The sequence below is a fragment of the Lissotriton helveticus genome, chromosome 3_2, assembly GCF_964261635.1.
Source record: "Lissotriton helveticus chromosome 3_2, aLisHel1.1, whole genome shotgun sequence".
Lineage (NCBI taxonomy): Eukaryota > Metazoa > Chordata > Amphibia > Caudata > Salamandridae > Lissotriton > Lissotriton helveticus.
This window is the reverse complement of record NC_136062.1, coordinates 78,129,270-78,142,842: the sequence shown is the minus strand read 5'-3', so window position 1 is coordinate 78,142,842 and position 13,573 is coordinate 78,129,270. Positions and strand designations below refer to the sequence as shown.

The 13,573-nt window shown below is 46.7% G+C and overlaps 1 protein-coding gene across 2 annotated transcripts in view; it reads right to left on the bottom strand.

Moving 5' to 3' along the window:
- SCG3 (secretogranin III) overlaps positions 1-13,573 on the bottom strand; it is a 272,632-nt gene that overhangs the window by 243,630 nt on the left and 15,429 nt on the right. For both annotated transcript variants that reach the window (XM_078684829.1, XM_078684830.1), the window contains one exon: positions 11,763-11,924. In XM_078684829.1, coding sequence (XP_078540955.1) covers positions 11,763-11,924 — 162 coding nt within the window. The remainder of the gene's footprint in view (positions 1-11,762; positions 11,925-13,573) is intronic.

Here is a 13,573-nt window from a genome sequence, read left to right as displayed (position 1 = left end):
CATGCATGACCGGGAGACGAGTTGAGAAAGGAGGGGTGCTGCTGCGAAGCGGAGAAAAGTGACGTCAGGAAGTGTCGCGACGTGATTGGCCGACAGGAGAAAGACCGCGCTGTGATAGGCCAGCTAGCAAAGACGTCAGAAAGTGTCGCGACGTGATTGGCCGACCGGAGAAAGACCGCGCTGCGATAGGCCAAGTTAGCAAAGCCGCGTTAGGATTGGTGGATTGTCATCAGGAAGTAAACAGAGTAGCGAGGCTGGATATTGTGCGTATAATTATGAAGTGTTTTAAATGGCTGAGAGCGGTGTTTAAAAAAGAGAAGCGGGGATCGGAAGAAGGGGAAGAAGCCCCGCCGGAGGGTACGCCGGCTCGTTACATGGCAGTGAATGTTGGGTTGCATACGATCCTTTGGATATCAGAGTGGAGTAAGATTACGGAAGGAAATGAGGAACTGACGTTCCCGAAGTACGGGACGTTCAGATTAGAGGTGTTACATCGATTAAAATCAGTCATGACCTCAATGAGACCCTTGCCTAGACCGACCCAGTTTGAAGCTCTTGATGCATGGATTAGGGCAGCGCATGAAAAAAATATGAACAGACGACAAGAAAGGGTGAAACGATCGGTAAGGGCAGTGCAGGATGCCAGGTGGGATGCGGATGCTAAAAGATGGAGAGTGCATAACATGGAAGTAAATAAACTGTACCCAGTGTTAGAGGTGCCCGGAAATAAAAGCCCCCTAGAAGAAGATGATGAGAGCGAAACAGAGGACAGCCTGATAAACAGATTATTGACAGACAGGCCACCCCCGTATAATAGAGCAGGGGGGGAGGTCGAGCATAGTGAAAGGGAAAAGGGGGGCAATGCAGGGGAGCATGGACCGCTTCCCAGTTCAGAGTGGGATCCTGAGGCAAAGAAAGAGCTGTCCCAGCCTAGTCAGGTGCAACAGGTAGTCGGGAGGTTTGTGGTACAAAGAGCGCCGGAAACGGAGAGCGCCACATCCTACGCATTACCAGATGCACTACAGGTACCTGTTACCATAGGTCCTATAATATCGATATATGACCAAGAAAGAGCAAGAGGGGAAGAACGGGTACGGAAGGACAGAGAAAGAGCAGGGACGGCAAGGAGGAACGATACGATTAATTCCCCAAGTCAGATGCCGATACCAAGAGAGTGGAGCACCCCGATGCACACAGCAGGGGATCCAGGAGGGGACCCTGGGGGCCCTAGATGGCCAGTGGATCTGAGGGGATCTGGACGAAAATCCTTTCAAGAGCTAAATGAGTACATGAAGAAGTGGGATGAGGCAGTGGAGGCTCACAAGAGCATCATAGCTGCAGAAGCTGAAAGGGAAAGTCAGGACAGCAGAGCTCGGACTCACTGCGGGGCTGGGGAGAGCAACCCGGAGTGGGACGGGAGAGAGAGAGATAGTAGGGGAGTCACCCATTGGGCCCGGAGTGGGGATAGAACAGACCTGGAAAACGGGGGCCCCGGGAGTGGAGGGGTGGCGCGCCCAATACTCAGTGAAGGGGAGAGGAGAGCGCAAGAGTACAGAAACAGCTTTAAGTGTCCACACTGTGTGCCCGGCACCAGAGAACAGAATGGGAGTTGTGAGAGGTCGCACCATAGTCCCTGTGATGACGGAAATGAGCGCAGCCCAGGGAATATGGGGAACCAGGAAGGATCGTATCGGATACTGAGCGATACTAGGCAAAGGGAGAGTAGCGACCAGAGGGAAAATAACAGAGAGGCGTACGGCGAAAGGAGAGAAGCAGGAGAGAGTGGGCAGAGCAAGAGTGGGGGTAACAGGCCCGTGTTCCATCACCTTCCAAGATCGGATGGCCGAGCATGGGACCTGGAGAGATGGGAGCAAGGGAGAGCACTCATTAACTCTCCCGAGCCCAAACGTAGAGCTCGGAGTTGGGATGGTAGGGAGACCAGTGAGCCCCCTTCGAAAGACATATTGCGAGCTGAGATAAAAGCTAAGAGGCTCGATGTCGCCAGCTTAAGGTCAGACCTGGATGACATGATAGATGGTACCCTGCCTTTAGAAAGAATAGAAATGTATGAGCAGGATGAAATACTGTATATGGCAAAGGACATCACTCGAAAAGCGAGAGCAATCCATGAGAAGTTAGTCGAACTAGCAGGCAAATATATGGTGGACCTGTCAAGAACCAAAGCATTACAGGGTAACCACAGGCTACATTACACAGATCGAGACCTAGATGAGAGGAGAACGATTGGGCTGAAAACGCACATAAGGGAACTGATCACTGGAATAAGGACATGGAGGGCACTAGATAAGTGGGAAGAGAGGTGGTCCAAGAAAGGGACCGTCAGGAGAAGCACGCTTGGTATGACACCAGGAAGGCTGCAGGGAATAGAAGCATACCCTTTGCGTGAAGTCGCCAATGGGAACTATGTGCATGTCCCTTGGAGTAGGGGAGATTTAGCTGCTTTTACCACCTCCTTCCCCAAATTGCGGGAAAACCCAGTGGAGTGGTACAAGCAAGTCGAGAGATTTGTAAAAATCTCAAAGGTCCTATGGATAGATCTGAACACGCTGTTCGACATTGTAGTACCAGGAGATCTGTGGACAGCATGCAAGGTTAGCGCTGAGTGGCCCACAACGGAGCCGGAGAGAGATGCTAAGACTAATGGGCCGTCCGAGATTGTGATGGAAAAATTCGAGAGAGTGATGACTTGGCTGAAAGAGAAAGTGCCAATGCAAGACATAGATTGGGTCAGAATAGACCGAACCAGACAGGAACCCAAAGAGACCGTCCACGAATATTACGAGAGATTGCTGAAGGCGTTTAAACAGTATAGCGGCCTGGATGTAATGGATCCAAAAGACATAGGGCAATTCGTGTCCAAGTTCGTCCTGGGACTGAGACCGGATATTAGTTTAATGATTCAGCAACACTCGATTTGTTGGCAAAGTAAACCCCTGGACGAAATACTGAGGTATGCCAGGTACTGCTGTGATGAGATAGACTCCAAGGCTAGGAAACTAAAAGAAAAGTTGATGGTGGTACAGATGCAGGCAGCAGGAAAGGGGGGACAGCAGCAACAGCAGCAAGGAATAGGTACAGGAGGAAAGAAGCAGTACAGTCAGAACAAGGGCAATGAGGAGAGTTCCACCTTTAGACCCAGATTAGACATAGCTGCCTTGAAGAAAACGACTAGGTGCCACCAGTGTAACGAGGTGGGGCATTGGAAACGCGAGTGTCCCTACAATGTAGAGATAGGAGAACAAGAGATAGGGGAGGAAGAGGTCCAGAGCGCGCCTACAAGAGGGGTGACGCCATACCAGGGAAAGGTGCTCAAAGGGGGGGGGGCTCCTCCCCGAGCCCAGTTCCCGCAACCTCCCCGAGTAGGGAATATGGGTAAGACCTATAGACAGATGCCCCTGTTTGTAGAAGGAGAAGAGTGCTATTATGTGGACCCATTAACCGGACAGAGAGTGGAAAGAGAAGACTGCACCCTCGGGGCAGCCTTGGAGGTGGACCAGAGGGGACCCTATGTCGAAGCAGAAGTAGCAGGGTGCCCCACGACATTTCTGGTGGACACAGGAGCCACTAGGTCCACGATCAGATCAGCTGCAGTTCCAGACCTGCCCATGTCTGGAGAGACCATACAAGTGGTGGGGGTCGCAAACAGGAGAATAACCAGCCAATTGACAGAACCGGTACAGGTGAAAATAGGGAAGTACAGCGATGAGCACCAGTTTGTGGTTTGCGATTCAAGTCCTGTGTGTCTGCTAGGGAGAGACCTGTTGTGTAAATTGAATTGTACTATATACTGTACACCTCAGGGAGTGGAGGTATTGACCAATGATGATGACGCAGACTTCAAAGTTGCAAACTCAAGAATATGCGTGGAGCTGTACCCTACTTTGACAGTAGATGAGCTCCCCTGGGACTTGAGAGAGACAGTGGCACCAGAAGTATGGGATTTCACTGGGGAAGAGATAGGATTGGTCAAAGGGGTGGACCCAGTGAAAATTGTAGTGAAACCGCATGCTGAGTTCCCAAGAACACCCCAATATAAATTGACTCCAGAAACGATTGCAGGCATAAAACCCGTGATCGAGTCCATGATTAAACAGGGAATACTGAAAGAAATCGTGGGTAGTCCATGCAACTCCCCGATTATGGGTCTGCAGAAACCAAATGGGAAATTTCGGATAGTGCAGGACCTCCGAAAGATTAATAACATAGTCGTTTCGTGTTGTCCAGTGGTGCCGAATCCATCAGTGATACTGTTTCAGATTCCATTCCAAGCTGAGTGGTTCACTGTGATCGATCTTTGTCAGGCTTTCTTTTCGATCCCTCTGGACGAAGAAAGCCATTTTCTTTTCGCATTTAAGCTGGAAGGTCGCGTCCTAACATGGTGTCGCATTCCTCAGGGGTATACAGAGAGCCCATCGATCTTTAACCAGCTTTTGAAGAAAAATCTTGAAAGTCTAGTGCTGCCCCAGAAGTCAGTTCTGGTCCAGTACATAGACGACCTCCTCGTGGCGTCAGAAACAGAAGAAGCTTGCAGGGAGGACTCCATTGCTTTGTTAAATCACCTAGCTGCCAATGGGCACAAGGTGTCCCCGGGAAAATTGCAGTACTGCCTGACAGAGGTGCAGTACTTGGGACACAGAATAGAGAAAGGCAAACGAAAGGTGTCACCAGACAGGATAGAGGCGATCATGAAAATGAATGCGCCTAAGACACAGAGAGAGGTCAGGATGTTCCTAGGGATGGTGGGTTATTGCCGACAGTGGATCGCGAACTTTTCCCTGAAAGCAAAGCCCTTGCAAAAACTGACGCACAAGGAGGTGAGCGATCCGGTACCATGGGACAAAGACTGTTTGATGGCATTCCTACAGCTGCGAGAGGACCTGTGTCGTGCTCCGGCATTGGGAATGCCTGATTACAATAAACCATTTTTGCTTTACTGTTGTGAGAGAGAAGGTTGCGCGTTGTCTGTGTTAGTCCAAATCCATGGGAATGCCCGCAGACCAGTTGCTTATTTCTCGGCTACTTTAGACCCAGTAGCCGCAGCGTTGCCCGGATGTCTCAAATCCGTTGCTGCAACGGGTGTCAGCATTGAAAGATGTGAAAATATCGTCATGGGGCACCCGTTAGAGGTGTGCGTGCCCCATTCTGTTGAACTGTTGATGACCAGGACCAAAACACAGCATCTGACCAACAGCAGGCTCACGCGCTATGAGCAAGTTATTCTTGCTGCAGAGAATGTGACCCTCAGGAGATGCTCTGTTTTGAACCCTGCCACCTTGATGCCACTCCCAAATGATATCGAGGATGATGATGAATGTACAGACCATGACTGCCTCGATGTGACTGAACTATGCACCAAACCCAGACCCGACATCGTAGATGAGCCACTGACCGACCCAGACGAAATTTTCTTTGTCGATGGCTCATGTGTAAGAGACGAAGTTGGGCAGTTGAGAGCAGCTTATGCTGTTTGTACAATTACTGGAGTTGTGGAAGCTGGGTGCCTGGAAGGAGTACACTCCGCTCAGGTAGCCGAGATTATTGCCTTGACACGTGCTTGCTTGGCAAGCAATCAAATTCGAGTCACCATATACACCGACAGCCAATATGGTTATGGGGTGGTTCATGATTACGGGCAGTTATGGTCTCAAAGAGGGTTCATGACCTCTTCAGGCTCTCCCATTCGCAATGGAGAGTTTGTGCGCCTGTTGTTAGAGGCGTTGCAATGCCCAGCAGGTATCGCAGTTGTAAAGTGCACCGCACATACCAGAAATGAGGACTTCGTTTCGAAAGGCAATAGATATGCTGATGAAGTTGCGCGGTATTGCGCGGAGCAAGGGTACTCTTTCACAGAGGTGGAAGTGGGTGGAATAAATGTAAGGACTGAATTAGCCATGATATTGGAAACTGTTGATACTTGGGATGAACTGTCAAACATGCAAGAAAATGCTCCTGATTTTGAAAAAGAAACATGGGAAAAGGCAGGATGTGTAATGGGTGAGTCCCATTTTTGGGTCTCAGCAGACGGCAGAGCAGTGTTGCCCAATGAGATGGTGAGTCCAATGGCCAGACTCATACATGGTCCCGTACACTTAGGGAGAGATGCTATGCTGAGAGTGTTTAGACAGACCTGGTACAATCCTAAGTTTAGAATAGCAGCAGAAGCAGTGTGCCAGCGTTGTGTGACCTGTCAGCAGCTGAACGTAGGAAAAAGAACACCAGTTGCACTGAGTCACATAGGAAGGTCTGGAGGTCCATTCAATCGAATGCAGATAGATTTCATTGAAATGCCGAGGTGCAACCGCCTCCGCTATGTCCTGGTGGTTGTTTGTGTATTCTCCAGATGGGTTGAGGCATACCCTACACGTAGGTGCGACACCCTCACAGTGGCTAAGTTACTGCTTAGGGAACTCATTCCGCGCTTCGGGGTGCCGGCCTTTTTGGAATCAGATAGGGGAACGCATTTCAACAGCGAGCTTGTGAAGATGATTTGTGCGGCTCTGAACATAGATCAGAAATTGCATTGCAGTTACCGACCAGAAGCCTCAGGAATTGTGGAGCAGATCAATGGCACGATCAAGGCCAGAATTGCAAAAGTGTGTTCCTCAACGACCCTGAGTTGGCCTGACGCCCTGCCATTGGTCCTCATGAGCCTTCGTAGTACCCCAGACAGAAGAACGGGGTTGTCACCACATGAGGTGTTAATGGGGAGAGCAATGAGGCTGCCATCTGTCCCAACTACTGCACTGTTAAATATCACAGATGATATGATCCTGGACTATTGTAAGGGGCTGTCTGACGCCATTCGTTCTGTGTCCCTTCAGGTGCAGGCTGCCGAGGTTCCATCGTGCCAGGGCCCGTGCCATGACCTGTACCCTGGGGACTGGGTCCTGGTGAAAAAACATGTGAGAAGAAGCTGCCTGGATGTTCGTTGGCGTGGGCCCTTCCAGATCATCCTGATCACGAACACGGCTGTGAAGGTGGGAGGCCTGCCCAATTGGATCCACGCGTCACATACGCGAAGGGTTCCAGCACCTCTGGAAGAAACAGCTCCTCTCTCGGATAGACGTCCAACAGAGGACCGAGAAGCCATAGAGGGGGCTAGCCAAGCTGTAGAGGTGCCAGCGGAAGCAGGGAACGAGTCTGACCAAGCTGAGGACGGTCAGTACAACAGCGAAACAGACGACGCTACAGAAGGAGAAAGTAGCTGGGAGTACGAGTCAGACACTGACAGGTCTGACAGAGAGCGAGAACAGACAAGAAGGAGAAGGAGTAGAAGGGCACGTGGAGAAGCTAATTGGCCGCAAAGAAGGAGCTCTAGCTTGAGGTCAACTCCAGAGATAACCCTTCCTCCGATATCAGAAGACTCAGACCCGGAAGAAGGTGTTCAGGGCGCTGAAGCACCGGACCGAAGAAGGTCAAGAAGAGTGCGTGTGCCTAGCAGAAGATACTCCACCCCTGAGTGGACATATCTGGCGACAAATGTCTGTGAAACAGGAGACAGGGAGGATCCGAGCGGTGGTGGTGTCCAGTTCTGAGCCCATCGTCACCGTGGAAATACGACTGTTGGTACCCGGAGTCGAACAAGAAGGGTCACTAACATTCATGCTCCCCAGACCTCCCCGCCTCAGCAAGTTAAAACATATGTTTCTCTCAGAATTGCAATTCCCCGACTTTGGTACAACGATAACAGCCCATGAAGAGCACAATCTTCGTTTGGAAATACTGAACTTTGCTATCGAAGCTGCAGGCACAAACCTGATAGTAGATGCTTAAAGGACTTTGTAAATAAAGCGAGCAGAAAAAAAAAAAGAAGATTACCTAGCGCCCAGGAAGCAGAGAATATTAGGGAACTTCCCTTGAGTTGATGGAGAAGGGCTAGGGTTGTCTTTATTGAACTGTTAAAGGACTTTTGCGAAGAAGGTTGTCAGCTTCCAGTTGTGTGGATTCTAAAGACAAAAGGATTAAAAAGAGACTGTAAAGGAACGAGAAGAAAAGAACTTTTTGCTAAGATAAGAGAGAGCCATATTGTCTGACGAAATGGAAGCCGGCACCCAGAACCGCAGAGCTAAATGTATAATAGGTACACTAATAGTAGGAGTGATAATATTGATAGCTTTAGTGGTAACAATTTCTTATGTAAAGGGACATAAGGAAGAGGCGAAGGTAACTGATGTGAAATCTGTAGAAACGCTTACACCCACTGTTGCTGGTGAGAAAAGGGAAAACACTCAAGAGAAAGCGTTATTAGCTGCAGAAGCCCGCAGGTTACACGTAGATGAGTCCCAAGGAGACTTTAGGTCAAATGCTTATGCTAAACTCTTATATGAATACGTGGATGCCATGGAGGTTAAGGACTGTTACGTCTGCATGCAGTTGCCGGCGTCTGTAGATGAAGGCATTAGATATCATCACCTCCCGCTGACATATGGCATTACATGTAGCTTATTGCTTAGTATATTTTATGAGAGAGATAGTTTTGAATACTATTTCTCCAACTATGATTCAGTGTTGCCAGAAGTCCCAAATTATAAGCAGATGAACAAATGGGACTACTGGAAGAGTGAAGACAGACTGGCCAAGTTCTTCATTCCTTGGATTACCTTAGATACTTCACATGCCCGTAGGAATAACCTGACATGCAAAGTGTCAGAAGTCGAGAAGAAGTTCATAGGGCAGGTGGATGATCGTTACAGGAGACAAAAGATTTTGAAAAAATCAGGACAATGGAAAACAGATTGGACCGAGGAAGAGAAGGCACACAAGAGAAAGGGTAGTAGTGGTCCAATAGCTTTAGATAAGACGCAGAGAGGAAAGCTATGTCTTCACCGAGCCAAAACGTATTATGAAAATGTATACGTGGGAGAAGTCGACTGTGAACATGCTTTCAATATAGAGTACTATACTAAAGATTTCCTGAAGGGAATGCAAGTGATTCCAAATGTGTATTTTGTATGTGGAAGAAATGCCTACGTGAGACTACCTGACAACTGGTATGGATCATGTTACCTAGCAATTGTCTTCCCCAAAATATATCATGCACAAGACTTAGTGATCATCGAGGGCAAGACATCATCGAGGGGAAGGAGAGATGTAGGAGATGCAGAAATGGTTGGAGATGTCTTTGGAGCTATGTTCCCTCTTTTGGGACTAATCCTTAATGATGTTAAAATTAGACGACTGGCAACAGTCGTCGACAGGTTGTCTGCCAGCACTGCTCAGTCCTTAATGCTGGTAGAAGGAGAGATGCAATCGATAAGGGCTATGGTTCTTCAGAACCGTCTTGCGTTAGACGTCCTACTAGCAAAAGAGGGCGGAGTCTGTAAGGCTTTGAAGGTCCAGGAATGTTGTACTTACATTCCAGACAATTCGAAGCCCCTTGAGAAAGTTATTAGGAACATAACTGATATTCACAAGGAGATCGAAGACTTGAGTAGAGAAAATGTCTGGGAAAAGGTGGGCCACGGAATGAGTGAAGTTGGAGGGTGGATTTCCACCCTAGGCAAAAGCTTTGTGTGGTATATACTAAAACCTATCATCATAATATTGATCTGTGGGATCGTATTGTGGGGGTTGGTGAGGGTATTCAAATGGTACAGAGCAAAAAGGTCAGAAAGGGCCCAAAGAGAGCAGCTGCAGAGATTGGCTGCCATACAAGATAATCAGTACAGGAGTCTGAGGGCTCTGGAAGCGCAGAGACAAGTTATGCTAGCAGTAACTGCAGTTTAAATGTTAGTGATGACCCCGAGAGGTCATCAAAGGGGGGAACTGAGAGAGCGCAAACTGACCTAAATGTATGAGTGCATCACACTTACCTGTAGTAAGCACAAATCATGAGGAGAAATGCCATGAGTGCTAATAGTATCTGCAATTATATTCTGAATGTATAGCTAATGTAGAGATTTAAGTAGAAGTGGAACTAATACAGAAATGTGTGACACTATATGATTTTATTAGATGTGATTATTCCTGAATCCATGTCGTGTAGCTGTTAAAATGTAAGATGGCATGTGGTTAAACGCAGAATGTGGTAGGCCTCAGGGCCAGAGCTAGAAGGGAAGGGGAAGGTGTTTCTTTTCACGACATAGATTGTACTAATGTTTTGGTCATTGCATTAATGGGCCAGGATTTATAGATGTGTTTACTGAATAATAGAATAAGAGTATTAACATGCTTTAATTAATGAAGAAGTTGAATGCTATAATCATTATGAGAAATATTGTAGGCCTGAAATGTTTTAACGTTGGTTTACACGTACATGTCTGGGCCAAGAAATGTTGCGAACCTTTTTGGAAGTCTATGAGAGTTGGGATCTTGGCTGCAGATGTCTGTCTGCAAGAGAAAAGGGGGAATCCAATTATAAATAAAATGAATAGAGGTCTGTTCAGGAGACGGCCCAGACATGGAGGAGGGTTCAGGAATGTTTAAGGGGTATCAGCGGACCGGAGAAGAGTCTGAGAAGCAAGGTCAACTCCAACGTATGAGGCCCAATACAAAGCAGCATGGAAAAAGCCAGAAGCTACACCACGTGAGGGGCGTCTCACGAGGGGCGTCTCAAATGTTGTTGACTGTTTTGTATTAGGGACAGCACCCCTGGGTGGAGTTAGAGCAGATGCCTGAGGACCCTTTAGAGAGCGGATGGGTAGGCAGAGAGGGGTCATGACTGGAGAACTATAGGTTTTCACCAAGAGACTAAGAGTGAGTGACTTCCCTTGGGGGTCATTCACTGCTGACACCTTTGTTAGGTTGGGATTTGGTTAAGTAGGGATACCATCTAGAGCAGGGTAGGGACAGCCTAACCTGTGTGTTTTCCTCCAACTTAAATGAAGGAGAGATATGCGTCAATGCTGATAGCTTTATTATTCTTAGAACTTGTGTTAGTAATTTCCGTTGCTCGTCTGAGGGCTTTCAGAGAGCACATGTATGTAGTTGGACCTGTGTATCTCGTGAATCTCATTCTGAGATGCCTGTATTTGCAGCTTATCCTATCCTTACAATAAACTTTTGAAAGCTAGAAGTTGTTTGTGATCTTTTGGAGCGGGGTCCTTTATTGGGTGAACTAGCTTGGTAACAGAGGCACTTTCTTCCTTCAATGACAGGCAACAAAGGTTCAGTCGACCAGATCGGGGTTTAGATCAATAGTGATAAGGTATCGATCAAAATCTCGCCCTTCCACAGGCCACAATGTAGAAACAGATTAGATTCATTGAGAAAACCCGGGGCACCGCCATTTCATTGTTTTGTGCCCCTGCCCTCGGGTACAACCTAGCGCACAAGTGATCCCTGAGGTACTGTATCTAATCTACGCTTCTCCATTGTCTGCTACAATACAATAGCATAGCACGCCAAAGTATAATGAATAAAGCGCTCAGCGCTTAGGGGCCGAGAGGGAGAGGGCGAAGGGAACAAAACAGAAGGCATAACACCAAGAAATAACAACATGACTATGAGGGAATTTAAAAGAATCCATGTACCTCATTAGAACAATGAAAAACATTACTATATTCAGCCTATTTTCCAACACAAAATTGTTTTGGATCGTGAGTGTAAGATGACATAATAGCCTTTTTGAGAAATAATGCTTGCGTGATGTATGAGTGCGCGGTGTGTCAGGCAGCGAGCCATTAAAGGCTCCGTACCGTCTGCAGACAGAAATAACTATTCCCCAGGCCCGGGCCGCCTGCAGGAGATTGGCTGCGCTCATGGGAAGTGGCTCGGATCCCATTAGTTCAAAGGAAAATTACCATATTCTGCTCGACTTTCTCCTCCGTCTCGCTGTCTGTTCTGACAGGGGGGTAATCAAAATCCTCGGATTCTTTTTCGCGAGTCCTTGCTTCGTTTGTGATTAGTTTCTGTAAGACTTCCGCCACCTCGTCTTCCAAGGTGTATGCCTGGCTTTCCGTGATCTATAAAAAATACAGGTGGAATATGGTGAGCAAATTATTTAACAAAGATTGAATTTCAAGGAGTCAGATCAACTCTTGCAGTACAATGTAGACACATTTGCAATACATGGCTGGTATGTTTTTTAAGGCTGTTCTCAGGTGCAGTGACCTGCATAGGAGCAGTGTCAGAGTTCTCTTATCCAATCAGACCAGCCATAGTCAGTTTCCTTTCAATGTCAGCATACAAGCATGTTAGGGTAGAACTACACTGAACATGGCGCCCATGTAGAATGCTAGCGTCCTGGGTTTATGCCCGAACTCTACAGTAAATTGATTTTCTTTCTCTGATTCAAGAATTTAATACATATTCAAGTGCTCCTGGTGAATGACAATAATGGTCCGAAATTCACTGGGATTGTGATGTACAAACTATTCAGATCTCAGGAAAGAAACGACAATGTTCTTTTTGATTTTGTAAAGGAAATGGATATATTTTATTGATACTAATCAACAAACTCTAAATAAATATTACATTTTATCAAACCTCGAATGATATATGTATAAACTGATCAGAACATTCGAATTTATGGATTAAAATTGTGAACATGAAAATTTGAAGGGCGGACTATATTGGCAATCCCTAAAGGGGGTGCATGGAAGGACCCCCTTTAGAATAAAGAGGGCTTCATACAATGTTTCGCTCAACATCTTTGGTCAGGGGAAAGGCTTCCCTAGCATACCATCAAAAAGTAGTACGCACACAAACAGTGATTACAACTCTAGGACTGCAACCTAATAAGCACATACTCATTCAAGTCAGTTATGTTATCAAATATGCCAGCCTCCACTTCTGTAGGTTAGAGGAGTGATTGGGGTGTATGCATACCTGTACACTTCTCCTCTATGGAAGCCATTTAGCCAAGCTAATCTTGTGACCAGCAGGGGAAACAGGGACTTTTGAATGTAAGATCACCACCTCCCACATATGGACACACATCAGTGTGGGAGCAATAACTCTCACTATGTGTTGCTGGTGGGGTTAAGGATTAATCTCCACTGCCACGGTGCTCCAACGAATGCCACCAGACTGCCATGGTGGTCAAGTCTAGTTCATGTATTTGTTTGTACACATGGTTAAAACAATATTCTTCATACACATTAGAATTGCCTGACAATTTAGGATAAAAACGGGAGCTTCATTTTGGTGGAACCAGACACTTAAAAGTAATCAACTGGTTTCTTGAAAATGTTGGGGGGATGCTAAAATATTACAAATGAGTGATGTGTATGGGATATGCCGCCTTTTACAATAGAATTTCTAAAACATTCATATAAATTGTGATACACGTAGATACAGAGATTCTGAAGTATAGATTGCTGGACTCGCTGTTTAGAAAAATAAGATATAAGTCAATATATAGCTATGAAAAAGAGCCAGATCTGCGGGAAACCATTAAACAACTTGATGGATTCATCCACGATGCTAATATAAATCTGCTCTAATAGTGAATATTTCGAGTAGATGAAAATAATTAACTGTGCATGGTTGGCATAGCTGGAAACTGACTTAGTCAATAATTCTTGGGAAGTCATTTGTGAATACCGCTTGCCTTAGAAGACAGACTTAAAACGATGTGTTATATAAAGCAGGGAGTGGGTATACTGGACTT